The 13,043-nt window shown below is 49.6% G+C and overlaps 1 protein-coding gene across 2 annotated transcripts in view; it reads right to left on the bottom strand.

Moving 5' to 3' along the window:
• Positions 1 to 279: 279 nt before the first annotated feature.
• LOC120946840 (guanylate cyclase 2G-like) overlaps positions 280 to 13,043 on the bottom strand; it is a 94,230-nt gene continuing 81,466 nt past the window's right edge. Inside the window, exons 18-22 of one of the 2 annotated variants that reach the window (XM_040361626.1) lie at positions 7,578 to 7,752; positions 6,717 to 6,815; positions 4,875 to 4,966; positions 2,433 to 2,540; positions 280 to 366 (exon numbers count right to left, since the gene is read on the bottom strand). In XM_040361626.1, coding sequence (XP_040217560.1) covers positions 343 to 366; positions 2,433 to 2,540; positions 4,875 to 4,966; positions 6,717 to 6,815; positions 7,578 to 7,752 — 498 coding nt within the window. In that variant the 3' untranslated portion in view covers positions 280 to 342. Of the gene's footprint in view, positions 367 to 2,432; positions 2,541 to 4,874; positions 4,967 to 6,712; positions 6,816 to 7,577; positions 7,753 to 13,043 lie in introns of those variants that run through there. The other variant, XR_005750791.1, reaches the window with a different exon arrangement.

Raw genomic sequence — 13,043 nt, 5'->3', positions numbered from 1 at the left:
AAATAAATAAAAATAAAAAAAGTGATAAAAAAGTAAAAAAACAAACAAAACATATTTGAACTAACCGTGCCGCACATTCTCTGTTGATTTGGGGGGGGGGGGTTCGGTTGGCGGGGAGGGGGTGCATTGTGGAACCTGGCCTTGGGGAGGCAGGGAGAGCAAATCCGGCCCTGCACACGTCCGGTTTTCCCGTCCAAAAGCTCTCCTGCCAGTTTTCCTGCTGGGAAAACCGGTCGTGTGTATGAGGCTTTAGAGTAAATTAAAACAAATAAGCCATTGTGTTAATAAAGGATAAAAAAAAAACGGTTTATTTTTACTAATATTCAGCAACAGGTCCTCTCATCAGTTCACGATGACCAGTTCCTCCTATAATAAAAAAGTCAAAATATTGGGTACATTAGTAACTTATACTTAAATTCTCACCCTAATTTCTGACAACATTTCTAAGAAACAAGACTCAGCCCATGTTGCCTATTTTATAATATTGCATTGAAAAGTAGGCTACTTTGATATTTTTTCATTTACACTGCAGATGGGATAGTCTGCTGATAAATATAGAAAAGCAAGGTTTGGAACTTTTTTATGTATCACCCAGGTAGACACAACTATATACTATATATACCATACGATTAGTCACTACGTTATACACCCTACGTATATTTTACTCTACATACCCAAATTTACAATTTTTTATAGATGGGATATATCTGTGTGATTTATTATAGCAAAAAGAAAAAAATATTGATTTTTTTTTTTCAAAATTGTCACTCTATTTTTCTTTATAGCGCAAAAAATAAAAACCGCAGAGGTGATCAAATACCACCAAAAGAAAGCTCTATTTGTGGGGAAAAAGGACGCCAATTTTGTTTGAGAGCCACGTCATACGACCGCGCAATTGTCAGTTAAAGCGACGCAGTGCGGAATCGCGAAAACTGGCCAGGTCCTTTACCTGCGTAATGGTCCGGGTCTTAAGTGGTTAAGGAGATATTTGCAGAAAATCGGGCACCGTTGTCTACTGAGTGCGCCGGCCAGGTCTTGACTAGAAATATGCCGGAAAGTGCCAGGAAAGTGCGCATGCGCGGGAGTGACGTCATCACCGCTCCGGCCAATCACAGCGCCGGAGCGGAGATACCTGGAAGTAACCTCCGGAAGCGATGGCTGCAGCTGGAGGGGAAGACAAGGACGGCTTCAGGGGGCTTCGATCTAAGGTAAGTAATACATAATGAGCTAGTATGCTAGTCATACTAGTTCATTATGCCTTTGTCTTGCAGGCTTTTATTTTTATTTATTTTTTAAATTGGGGTTTACTACCGCTTTAAAGTGGATGTGCCACTAAAAAAAAATATTAAAAGCCAGCAGCTACAAATACTGCAGCTGCTGACTTTTAATATTGGGACACTTACCTGTCCTTGAGTCCAGCGCCGTCCGCAGCAGAGGACGAGCGATCGTTCATCACTCTGCTGCTCCCCCCGCCATCCTCAGTGAGGGAACCAGGAAGTGAAGCGCTCCGGCTTCACTACCTGGTTCCCCACGGTGCATGCGCGAGTTGCGCTGCGCCGCTGATTGGCTCCCGCTGTGCTCTGGGAGCCGAGTGTTCCCAGAGCACAATGGGGGGAGGACGGGAGGTGACGTTCTGCCCGCAGTAAACCCGAAACTGTGTGGCCGGAAGTGGGTGCAAATACCTGTCTTTAGACAGGTATCTGCACCCCCCTCCTCCCTGAAAGGTGTCAAATGTGACACCGGAGGGGGGAGGGTTCCAATCAGCGTGAGTTCCACTTTAGGGTGGAGCTCCACTTTAAAGTATTCATGTTCTTGTATCTACTGACATCTAGTGGTAGTACAGAGCCACAGCATTTTTAGTATTTTCCTGCACCCCCTCTTGTTTTATGCTAGTTAGTGCAGTTCTAGCTGGACCCTACCTGGTTTTCTCAGGTTTTCTTCAGTTTCTTTGCAGAGGTGAGGTTTAGAAAGTCACTGAGGTGGATTTACCAAAACTGGAGAGTGCAAAATCCAGTGCAGCTCTGCATAGTATCCAATCACATAGCCCCCAACTGTCCCTTATTTCGAGAGACTGTCCCTGATTTGGAACAAAAACCCTCTGTCCCTCTTTCCTCCTCATGTGTCCCTCATTCTGGTCTGATCTATATAGTTGTATATAAAATGCACTTTTTATCTTTCAAAAAGTGTTTTCCAGTGCTAAACCTTTCATCCATATTTAAAATTTCTGCATTTGTAAATTTCAAAAGCCAATATAAAGGAATAGTAGTGGTAAAAAAAAGCCCTTGTGGGTAATATTTATTTTGTATAGTTCTCCTTTAAGGGGGTGTGGCAGGGGGTGTGTCCTGTCCTGCTTTCAGTACCTGTCCGTGACTGCACTGTCCAGATGTCTTGTTAATACTGAAAAATATGCTGGAATGTTCTGCGCTACCTACCTCCGATAAGTTGTGGAGAGGATCCTTCCAATCTTCTGGGAAATCTGGGAGAGGCATCCGGAACCCGGCCTTACTCTTCAGCCAATAAGTCTTCTGCTTCCCCTTGCCCTAGGAATGTAATCATAATCTCAGTGCTTTTCCTTTATAATCATTTCAGCTCACCTAAAGCTGATACTTCGATGTACATATGTGAATAGGAAGCAAGAATATTTATTTTTTCCTAGTTTTGAATAAAGTGTGGAAGGATGAGAACTAAGGATGAGCTTTGGTTTGTTCCAAACCCAAGTGTGGCCAAGCCTTAAAAAAATTGTCATTGCCGGTGACTTGTTCACAATGTTCCCCTAACGGGGAAGTTCCTTCACTGACTGCGCAGGCGCAAACTTCCCGACAGAAATCTCCGAACCTCGCCCGGCATCCAGGCTCGTTCTTTAACATCCCCGTGGATTGGAGGATGTTAAAAAAAGAGCCAGGAGGCCGACTGGCCATTTACCTCGAAATCCACGTCGCCCTGGATGCCGGCCGCGGTTCGGGGATTTCCGTCAGCAAGTTTGCGCCTGCGCAGTCCTTGAAGGAACTTTCCCGATAGCTGGAACCATCTCAACACATCAGCTTGCGCTGGAACTTCCACGATAGCTGGAACCAGCACGGCAGATCACCGGCCCATTCAGCTGCGGCCACGGAATTCCCCACCCGGCAGCTGCATGTATAAGGAGGGGATACCCGTGACATCATTGGCCAAATATTGCCATATGGTTTTCCCTTTTTGCTCGTTCCCGTGGGTTTGGCAGCCTATTAAGCTCCATTCACACCTGAGCGACAAAACGCCGGACGCCGGACGCTTCAGTCGCTCGAGGGGAGAATTCCCATTGCTGTCTATGGAGATGGTTCACATCTCATAGACGCCGAACGCCTGTCGCCTGAAAAAAAGTCCCGGACCCTTTTTTTCAGGCGACATAGGCGTTTTCCCATTGACAGCAATGGGAAGACTTTGAGAAAAAAAAAAAAAGTGAAAGTTTTGTACTCGCGGCAAAATACGCCACTACACGCGAACGCGGCTGTCGCTCAGATGTGAATGCAGCCTTAAAATGGAATGTCAAATACGCGCCATGCACGTTCTGATTCAGGAAAACTGGTTCTTGGCTTCAGGAAAATATTTTATTTAAATTGTATCTTTAGTCCCGCCCAAAATAAATAAAGAAAACTTTATTTACCTAATTACGGCTGAGCTGCGGGCTTTGCAAGGACAGTACGAAGTAGACCAGGGGTCCCCAAACTTTCTAAGCACAATGTCAGTTTACTGTCCATCAGATTTTAGGTGGGAGAACTGTGGTCAGTGAGAGTGGAAAAGGTCCGCGACTTCAGTGAGAATATATACCGCCCATTCTTTGTTTCAGTGGGTGTAATTGTGTTCATCATTGTGCCCCATTATTGGTGTCATTGGGAGAAATTGTGGCCAATCGTTGGTGTCATTGGGAGGCATTGTACCCCATTAATGGTGTCAGTGGGAAGAATTTTGCCCCATCATTGGTGTCATTTTGCCCCATTGTTGGTGTCATTAGGAGAAATTGCGTCCAATCATTGGTGTCATTGGGAGGAATTGTGCCTAATTTTCAGTGTCATTGGGAGGAATTGTGCCCCACCATTGGTGTCAGTGAAAGGAGTTGTGCCACTTCATTGATGCAATTGGGTCCCATTATTGGTGTCACTGGGAGGAATTGTGCCCCATCGTTGGTGTCATTGGGAGGAATTGTGCCACATCATTGGTGTCATTGGGAGGAATTGTGCCCCATCGTTGGTGTCATTGGGAGGAATTGTGCCACATCATTGGTGTCAGGGATGCTCTGGCCATTGGGACTACAGGGAGTTTCCCGGTGGGCCGATGGCTCAGTGGGCCAGCCTGGGAGTTTCTCACTTCTGCCTAATCTTGTCCCATAAGTTGGGGGCACCAAACTGATTCTTTGCCCCGGGAGAAATAATGTCTAGCTTCCCCACTGGTACTGCCTATAAGAGTACCAGTACCAGCCGTTCTACTCTAATAAAGTAAAAGGGCTAGTGGCTAGTAAAGGGGGAGAGGGGGCTTGGGTGGCCGGGGGGGTGCGGGAGTTGTCCGGCCGCTGTGGGAGAGACCTGTCAAAGTGGGTCAGTCTGGATGAAGTCCAGGGCCAAATTTTTGTCCCAGTCCAGCCCTGATTGGTGTCATTGGGAGGAATTGTGCCACATCATTGGTGTCATTGGGAGGAATTGTGCCCCATCGTTGGTGTCAGTGGAGCACAATTATACTCTACTGTGGGTATCAGGGAATGAAATAATGCCCCAAGGGCTGGATAAAAGCAAGCAAAGGGCAGCATTTGGCCCTCAGACCACAGTTTGGAGACCACTAAAGTAGACAAGTGCAGTGCATGCAGAAGATAAGTCAGTATTAGGGATAGGCTTGGCTCTTACCTTTACCTGGACAAATCCCCTTTCTTTTATTTCATATCCCCCAATGTCTCTCAGAGCGCTGGCTGTGGTTTCAGAGATGTGAATCCGCAGAGCTGCCGGGATAAAGAGATAAAGGAATAGAACCTGGACATATGAATCAGTCTGTGTATAGGATTGGATGTGTGCAAGGGGCAAGCCACCAAAACTGATGTTTCTTTGTTTTGTGGATGATAGAGAGATTTAAATCCCCTGGAATTATTTTCTGTCTCTCCTAGACTTCATTGGCAGGAGTTTCCAGATATATACAACTGCTGGGGCCATTATGAGGGGTTAGCACCATTCCTGTGTTGAGTTCTTGGGTCTGTATACCTGCTGTGCCCATTATGAAGGGTTCCCAATATCCCTGAGCTGAGTTCCTGGTTCTGGTATGGATTTTGAAGGGGAAACCCCACACCAAAAAATAAAAAAAGGTGTTGTGCTCCCACCCCAAAGCACCTTGTCCCTATACTGACGGGGACAAGGGCCTCTTCCCGACAACCCTGGGCGGTGGTTGTGCAGGCAGGGGGCTTTTCAGAATGTGGAAGCCCCCTTTAACAAGGGGGCCCCCAGATCCCGCCCCCTCCTATGTGAATGAGAATCCCGGCGCACTGTAAGAATATCCCCCATCGTAGCTCCAACGTGTCTTCTTCCTCCGGTCTTCTCCATTCGCTGATGTCTTCTCCCTCTTCTGAGGTCTTCTTCCTCCGGTCTCCTCCCTCCGGTGATGTCTTCTGCAGCTGCCAATCCACAATTTATTTATTTTTTAAATGGGGTCTTTGGATGGCGTCACCAGATGGCCACGCCCCATAGATATATAAGAACCAGCAGACAATGTAGCTGACACAACAGCGGGAGCCAGTGTTGGAGGAAGATTGTTTTTTCTTTTTTTTAATTTTTAGCAGGTTGGCGGACGGCCAGAAAAAGACAGCGGTGGCGGGACCGGAGAAAGAAGACACGTTGGAGCTACAACGGGGGACATTCTTTATTTTTAATAAAGGGCTTTTTAAAAACCTTCTCTCTTTTGGTGAATGGGTAGGGGTAAAATGTACCCCATACATATTCACATAGGAGAGGGGTGGAAAATGCTGACCCTCTTGTTAAAGGGGGCTTTCAGATTTTGAAAAGCCCCCTGCCTGCAGACCCCCACAACCACCTCCCAGGGTTGTGGGGAATGGGCCCTTGTCCCCATCAACATGAGGACAAGGTGCTTTGGGGTGGGGGGTGCAGAGCCCCTCTGCCCAAAAGCAGCCACCCCCCATGGCATGTGGATTGGTATGGTCCAGGGGGGCACTTGCTTCCCTCCCCTTTCCTGTCCTGCCAGGCTGCATGCTCAGATAAGGGTCTGGTGTGGATTTTGGGGGAGACCCCACACATTTTTTATTTGTGGCGTGAGGTTTCCTCTTTAAAATCCAAACCAGATGGCCTTGGAGGGACCACTGCGTTTTTGGTTATTTTTTTGGGGTGGGGTTCCCCTTCAAGATTCACAGCAGACCTTAAAGGGGCTAGTATGTATCTGGGGGGGGACCCCACAACGTTTTAAAAAAAAATATTTGGCATGAGGTTTTCTCCATACCAGAAGCAAAGGGAATTATTTTGATTGGTCAAAAGACAAGTCGCAATCATCTCAAATTCGGATCAAAGTTGGATCCAGTTCATTGAAGTCGCAGGGCAAAGTCTGATCAGAACTAGTGTGAACCTGGCCTAAGCAATTTCAGTAGAAGAGAGGAGCTGGTACAACTGTGCAAGACTGAAAGGGAGGCTGGGGGGGCAGCTTTAAGCTGCTAGGGATGACACAAACTAGTAAAATGCACCAAGTTTACCTACGTAGACTGTTGCTTTCCATTCTTGATGCCATGTTAACTGTGTCCCCAAACAGGCAGTACCTGGGCATGGTCACCCCCACCACACCAGCAACCACTGGACCTATAACCAGCAGGGGGCAGAGGGGAGCAAGTTAGAGAATAAAGGACACAAAATGCATCTAAAAATGTACAAATACTGTGTGTTATATGTTAAGTGCAGCATACTATAAGTAATGTGTTACTATAACAGCACCAAGTATTTAATACCACTCACAGAGTACTCCCCCCTGACAATTTAACTGGTTTTCCCTCCAAAAGGACGGTGCCATCTTTGTTCAGGGTAACCATATGATTCCTGGACTGAGATGCCAGCTCAGAGATGACAATCATTTAAATCATGGAGGACTGAAAGGTGAGGGGGGGTGCTTACAATGAACTTGTAAATATAAAATTTCAGCCAATTCATAATGTAAAAGCAACAATATGGGTTCCATTTACAGTGCCATGAAAAAGTATCTAAACCCTTTGAAATTCTCTACATTTTGTCATGTTATTATTAATATTATTATTATTATTATTATTATTATTATTATTATTTCAGGTACTTATATAGCACTGTCAATTTACACAGCGCTTTACATATACATTATACATTTACCAAGTCTCCCTCCCCCCAGTGAACAGACTACATTGTAACTTTGTCCCATGATCAGGGGCTGATCTGTGTCAGACATTTGTGTCAGAAGTATAGAACAAATTATAGAAACAGCATAGGGAAATATTGCCATGCTTGATTGCCAAAGTGGATCTAGTGTACTAGAGATCTGTTCATGTACTGAGGATCTGAAGACACACAAGATTCACTTATGAAATAGAGGCATACCTGTGTTCAGTCCGATCCGCAGGTTCAGCTTCTCGTCTGGCACGTGTCGTATGCGGAAGGACATCATGGCGCTGAGAAAATGGAGAGACATGGTAGAGATCTCTGCCACGTGCTGGATACCATTTCGGAGTGGAAGACCACTGGCGACCATATATGCGTCCCCGATTGTTTCCACCTGCAATTAAAGTGCGTGTTACCCTTAAGATTAATATTTTCCTTATGTGTGTGTTTGCATATGTGAATTTTATGAATTATAGTCTCTATCTTTTCATGTCCTTCTTCCATCTGAAGTACCTGGGTGAATCTGCCAGTCACCTTTTTTTTCCATTCTGTGTTGGTGTGGCTCAGTGTTCATTCTTTGGCATTCAGAGGTACAGGACACTGTGCAGACACACAACGCTTTTCTCATCCACCACACCCCCCCGGCCAATCACACCTTGCCTCTGGCACACACCCCCTCCCAATCACAGCCTGCCTCTTGAACACACCCCCTCCCAATCACAGCCAGCCTCTTGAACACACCCCCTTCCAATCACAGCCAGCCTCTTAAACACACCCCCTCACAACTTACAGCCAGCCTCTTGAACACACCCCCTCCCAATCACAGCCTGCCTCTTGAACACAACCCCTCCCAATCACAGCCTTCCTCTTGAACACACCCCTCCCAATCACAGCCTGCCTCATTAACACACCCCCTCCCAAACACAGCCTGCCTCTTGAACACACCCCCTTCCAATCACAGCCTGCCTCTTGAACACACCCCTTTCCAATCACAGCCTTCCTCTTGAACACACCCCTCCCAATCACAGCCTTCCTCTTGAACACACCCCCTCCCATACACAGCCTGCCTCTTGAACACACCCCCTCCCAATCACAGCCTGCCTCTTGAACACACCCCCTCCCAATCACAGCCTACCTCTTGAACACACCCCCTTCTAATCACATCCGGCCTGTTAAACAAATCCCCTGACCAGTCACAGCTTGCCTCTTGAACACACCCCCTTCCAATCACAGCTAGCCTCTTGAACACGCCCCCTTCCAATCACAGCCAGCCTCTTGAACACACCCCCTTCCAATCACAGCCAGCCTCTTGAACACGCCCCCTTCCAATCACAGCCAGCCTCTTGAACACACCCCCTTCCAATCACAGCCAGCCTCTTGAACACGCCCCCTTCCAATCACAGCCAGCCTCTGGCACACACCCCCTCCCAATCACAGCCTGCCTCTTGAACACACCCCCTCCCAATCACAGCCAGCCTCTTGAACACACCCCCTTCCAATCACAGCCAGCCTCTTAAACACACCCCCTCACAACTTACAGCCAGCCTCTTGAACACACCCCCTCCCAATCACAGCCTGCCTCTTGAACACAACCCCTCCTAATCACAGCCTTCCTCTTGAACACACCCCTCCCAATCACAGCCTGCCTCATGAACACACCCCCTCCCAAACACAGCCTGCCTCTTGAACACACCCCCTCCCAATCACAGCCTGCCTCTTGAACACAACCCCTCCCAATCACAGCCTTCCTATTGAACACACCCCCTCCCAATCACAGCCTGCCTCATGAACACCCCCCCTCCCAATCACAGCCTGCCTCTTGAACACAACCCCTCCCAATCACAGCCTTCCTCTTGAACACACCCCCTCCCATACACAGCCTGCCTCTTGAACACACCCCTTCCCAATCACAGCCTGCCTCTTGAACACACCCCCTTCTAATCACATCCGGCCTCTTAAACACATCCCCTGACCAGTCACAGCTTGCCTCTTGAACACACCCCCTTCCAATCACAGCCAGCCTCTTGAACACGCCCCCTTCCAATCACAGCCAGCCTCTTGAACACACCCCCTTCCAATCACAGCCAGCCTCTTGAACACGCCCCCTTCCAATCACAGCCAGCCTCTTGAACACACCCCCTTCCAAACACAGCCTGCCTCTTGAACACACCTCCTCCCAATCACAGCCTGCCTCTTGAACACACCCCCTCCCAATCACAGACTGCCTCTTGAACACACCCCTTCCCAATCACAGCCTTCCTCTTAAACACAACCCCTCCCAATCACAGCCTGCCTCATGAACACACCCCCTCCCAATCACAGCCTGCCTCTTGAACACAACCCCTCCCAATCACAGCCTTCCTCTTGAACACACACCCTCCCAATCACAGCCTGCCTCATGAACACACCCCCTCCCAATCACAGCCTGCCTCTTGAACACAACCCCTCCCAATCACAGCCTTCCTCTTGAACACACCCCCTCCCATACACAGCCTGCCTCTTGAACACACCCCTTCCCAATCACAGCCTGCCTCTTGAACACACCCCCTTCTAATCACATCCGGCCTGTTAAACACATCCCCTGACCAGTCACAGCTTGCCTCTTGAACACACTCCCTCCCAAACACAGCCTGCCTCTTGAACACACCCCCTTCCAATCACAGCCTGCCTCTTGAACACACCCCTTTCCAATCACAGCCTTCCTCTTGAACACACCCCTCCCAATCACAGCCTTCCTCTTGAACACACCCCCTCCCATACACAGCCTGCCTCTTGAACACACCCCCTCCCAATCACAGCCTACCTCTTGAACACACCCCCTTCTAATCACATCCGGCCTGTTAAACAAATCCCCTGACCAGTCACAGCTTGCCTCTTGAACACACCCCCTTCCAATCACAGCTAGCCTCTTGAACACGCCCCCTTCCAATCACAGCCAGCCTCTTGAACACACCCCCTTCCAATCACAGCCAGCCTCTTGAACACGCCCCCTTCCAATCACAGCCAGCCTCTTGAACACACCCCCTTCCAATCACAGCCAGCCTCTTGAACACGCCCCCTTCCAATCACAGCCAGCCTCTGGCACACACCCCCTCCCAATCACAGCCTGCCTCTTGAACACACCCCCTCCCAATCACAGCCAGCCTCTTGAACACACCCCCTTCCAATCACAGCCAGCCTCTTAAACACACCCCCTCACAACTTACAGCCAGCCTCTTGAACACACCCCCTCCCAATCACAGCCTGCCTCTTGAACACAACCCCTCCTAATCACAGCCTTCCTCTTGAACACACCCCTCCCAATCACAGCCTGCCTCATGAACACACCCCCTCCCAAACACAGCCTGCCTCTTGAACACACCCCCTCCCAATCACAGCCTGCCTCTTGAACACAACCCCTCCCAATCACAGCCTTCCTATTGAACACACCCCCTCCCAATCACAGCCTGCCTCATGAACACACCCCCTCCCAATCACAGCCTGCCTCTTGAACACAACCCCTCCCAATCACAGCCTTCCTCTTGAACACACCCCCTCCCATACACAGCCTGCCTCTTGAACACACCCCTTCCCAATCACAGCCTGCCTCTTGAACACACCCCCTTCTAATCACATCCGGCCTGTTAAACACATCCCCTGACCAGTCACAGCTTGCCTCTTGAACACACCCCCTTCCAATCACAGCCAGCCTCTTGAACACGCCCCCTTCCAATCACAGCCAGCCTCTTGAACACACCCCCTTCCAATCACAGCCAGCCTCTTGAACACGCCCCCTTCCAATCACAGCCAGCCTCTTGAACACACCCCCTTCCAATCACAGCCTGCCTCTTGAACACACCTCCTCCCAATCACAGCCTGCCTCTTGAACACACCCCCTCCCAATCACAGACTGCCTCTTGAACACACCCCTTCCCAATCACAGCCTTCCTCTTAAACACAACCCCTCCCAATCACAGCCTGCCTCATGAACACACCCCCTCCCAATCACAGCCTGCCTCTTGAACACAACCCCTCCCAATCACAGCCTTCCTCTTGAACACACACCCTCCCATACACAGCCTGCCTCTTGAACACACCCCTTCCCAATCACAGCCTGCCTCTTGAACACACCCCCTTCTAATCACATCCGGCCTGTTAAACACATCCCCTGACCAGTCACAGCTTGCCTCTTGAACACACCCCCTTCCAATCACAGCCAGCCTCTTGAAAACGCCCCCTTCCAATCACAGCCAGCCTCTTGAACACACCCCCTTCCAATCACAGCCAGCCTCTTGAACATGCCCCCTTCCAATCACAGACTGCCTCTTGAACACACACCCTGCCAAACACAGCCTGCCTCTTGAACACACCTCCTCCCAATCACAGCCTGCCTCTTGAGCACACCCCTTTCCAATCACAGCCGGCCTACCTACACGGTTAAGAAGATTTTTTCCAAAAATCGGGCACCGATGTCTACGGCGCATGCACGCCATAGACAACGGCGCAGGCGCACTGAGCGCGTCGTTAGTGAGGGCGATCGTGGCTTCACTAGTGGCTCCCGTGGGCATGCGCTGCAGTGATGGCATCGCTGCTCCGGCAAGTCACAGCGCCGGAGCAGTGATACCCGGAAGTCACTCCGAGAGAGATGGCGGCGGAGGAGGTGATCGAGGACCGCTGTGGGGGCTTCGATCTCCGGTAAGTAATAATGAGCTAGTACTAGCTTATTATGCCTTTGTCTTGCAGGGTGTTTTTTTTGTTTTTGTTTTTAGAGAGGGTTTACTTCCTCTTTAACCCCTAGATCCCTGCACTAGCACGCCACAACCGCTTGCATTGCACGCGGTTTCGGGTCTCTTGCTGAGCAGCCCCCTTCACATGCATGCTTCATCTGCAGCAGGCTCTATGCTCTGCTGAAGGTGACAGGTAGAATAATTCCTGGCCACAACATAAGTACAACCCCAAGGCTCTGCCTCCGCAGCTAAAGGGGGGTAGTGACTGCATTAGATAACCCCTGAGGAGAAGCGCTCTCCCGGGGGGGGGGTTTCCTTACGGGCACGCTCCGGAGTCCAGAATTTGCGTCTATAGATGCGAATGCTGGACTCGGCCCCACCCCCCAGCGCCCGCATCATTGGATTTGATCGACAACAGGTGGTAGCCAATGGCTGCGCTGCTATCAATCTATCCAATCAAGAGCCGGGACCCCATAGGGAGAAGGACGGTGCGTCCCCGCTAGGGTGACCACATTTCCAAACTGCTATTCAGGGACCCCTCCCCCCACCTCTCCAAAAATCAGCTTGTGCTGTACCAAATCACAGCCGTTACAGGGGGGCTCTCTGCCCAGAAGCACTGATCACGCCCCCGGGCAATCCGGCACACATGGGGCCAGATTCAAGAAGCAATTGCGCCTGTGTAACCATAGGTTACACAGCGCAATTGCTTACTTGCTCCGGCGTAGCGAATGCTCCTGATTCAGGAACATCGCTACGCCGACTGCAGCCTAAAATTTGCGTGGCATAAGGCTCTTATGCCACGCAGATTTTAGGCTGCATTCTTGCGTTGACCGCTAGGGGGCGCTCCCATTGTGATCTGTGTATAGTATGCAAATTGCATACTAACACCGATTCACAACGTTGCGCCAGCCCTGCGTACGCAAATTACGTAGTTTGCGTACATCAGGTTTCACGAAAGGTTATACATCCTAATAGCAGG

Source organism: Rana temporaria, chromosome 8 (genome assembly GCF_905171775.1).
Source record: "Rana temporaria chromosome 8, aRanTem1.1, whole genome shotgun sequence".
Classification (NCBI taxonomy): domain Eukaryota; kingdom Metazoa; phylum Chordata; class Amphibia; order Anura; family Ranidae; genus Rana; species Rana temporaria.
Note: the sequence above shows the minus strand (reverse complement) of the source record. Positions and strands in the feature narration are given on the sequence as shown.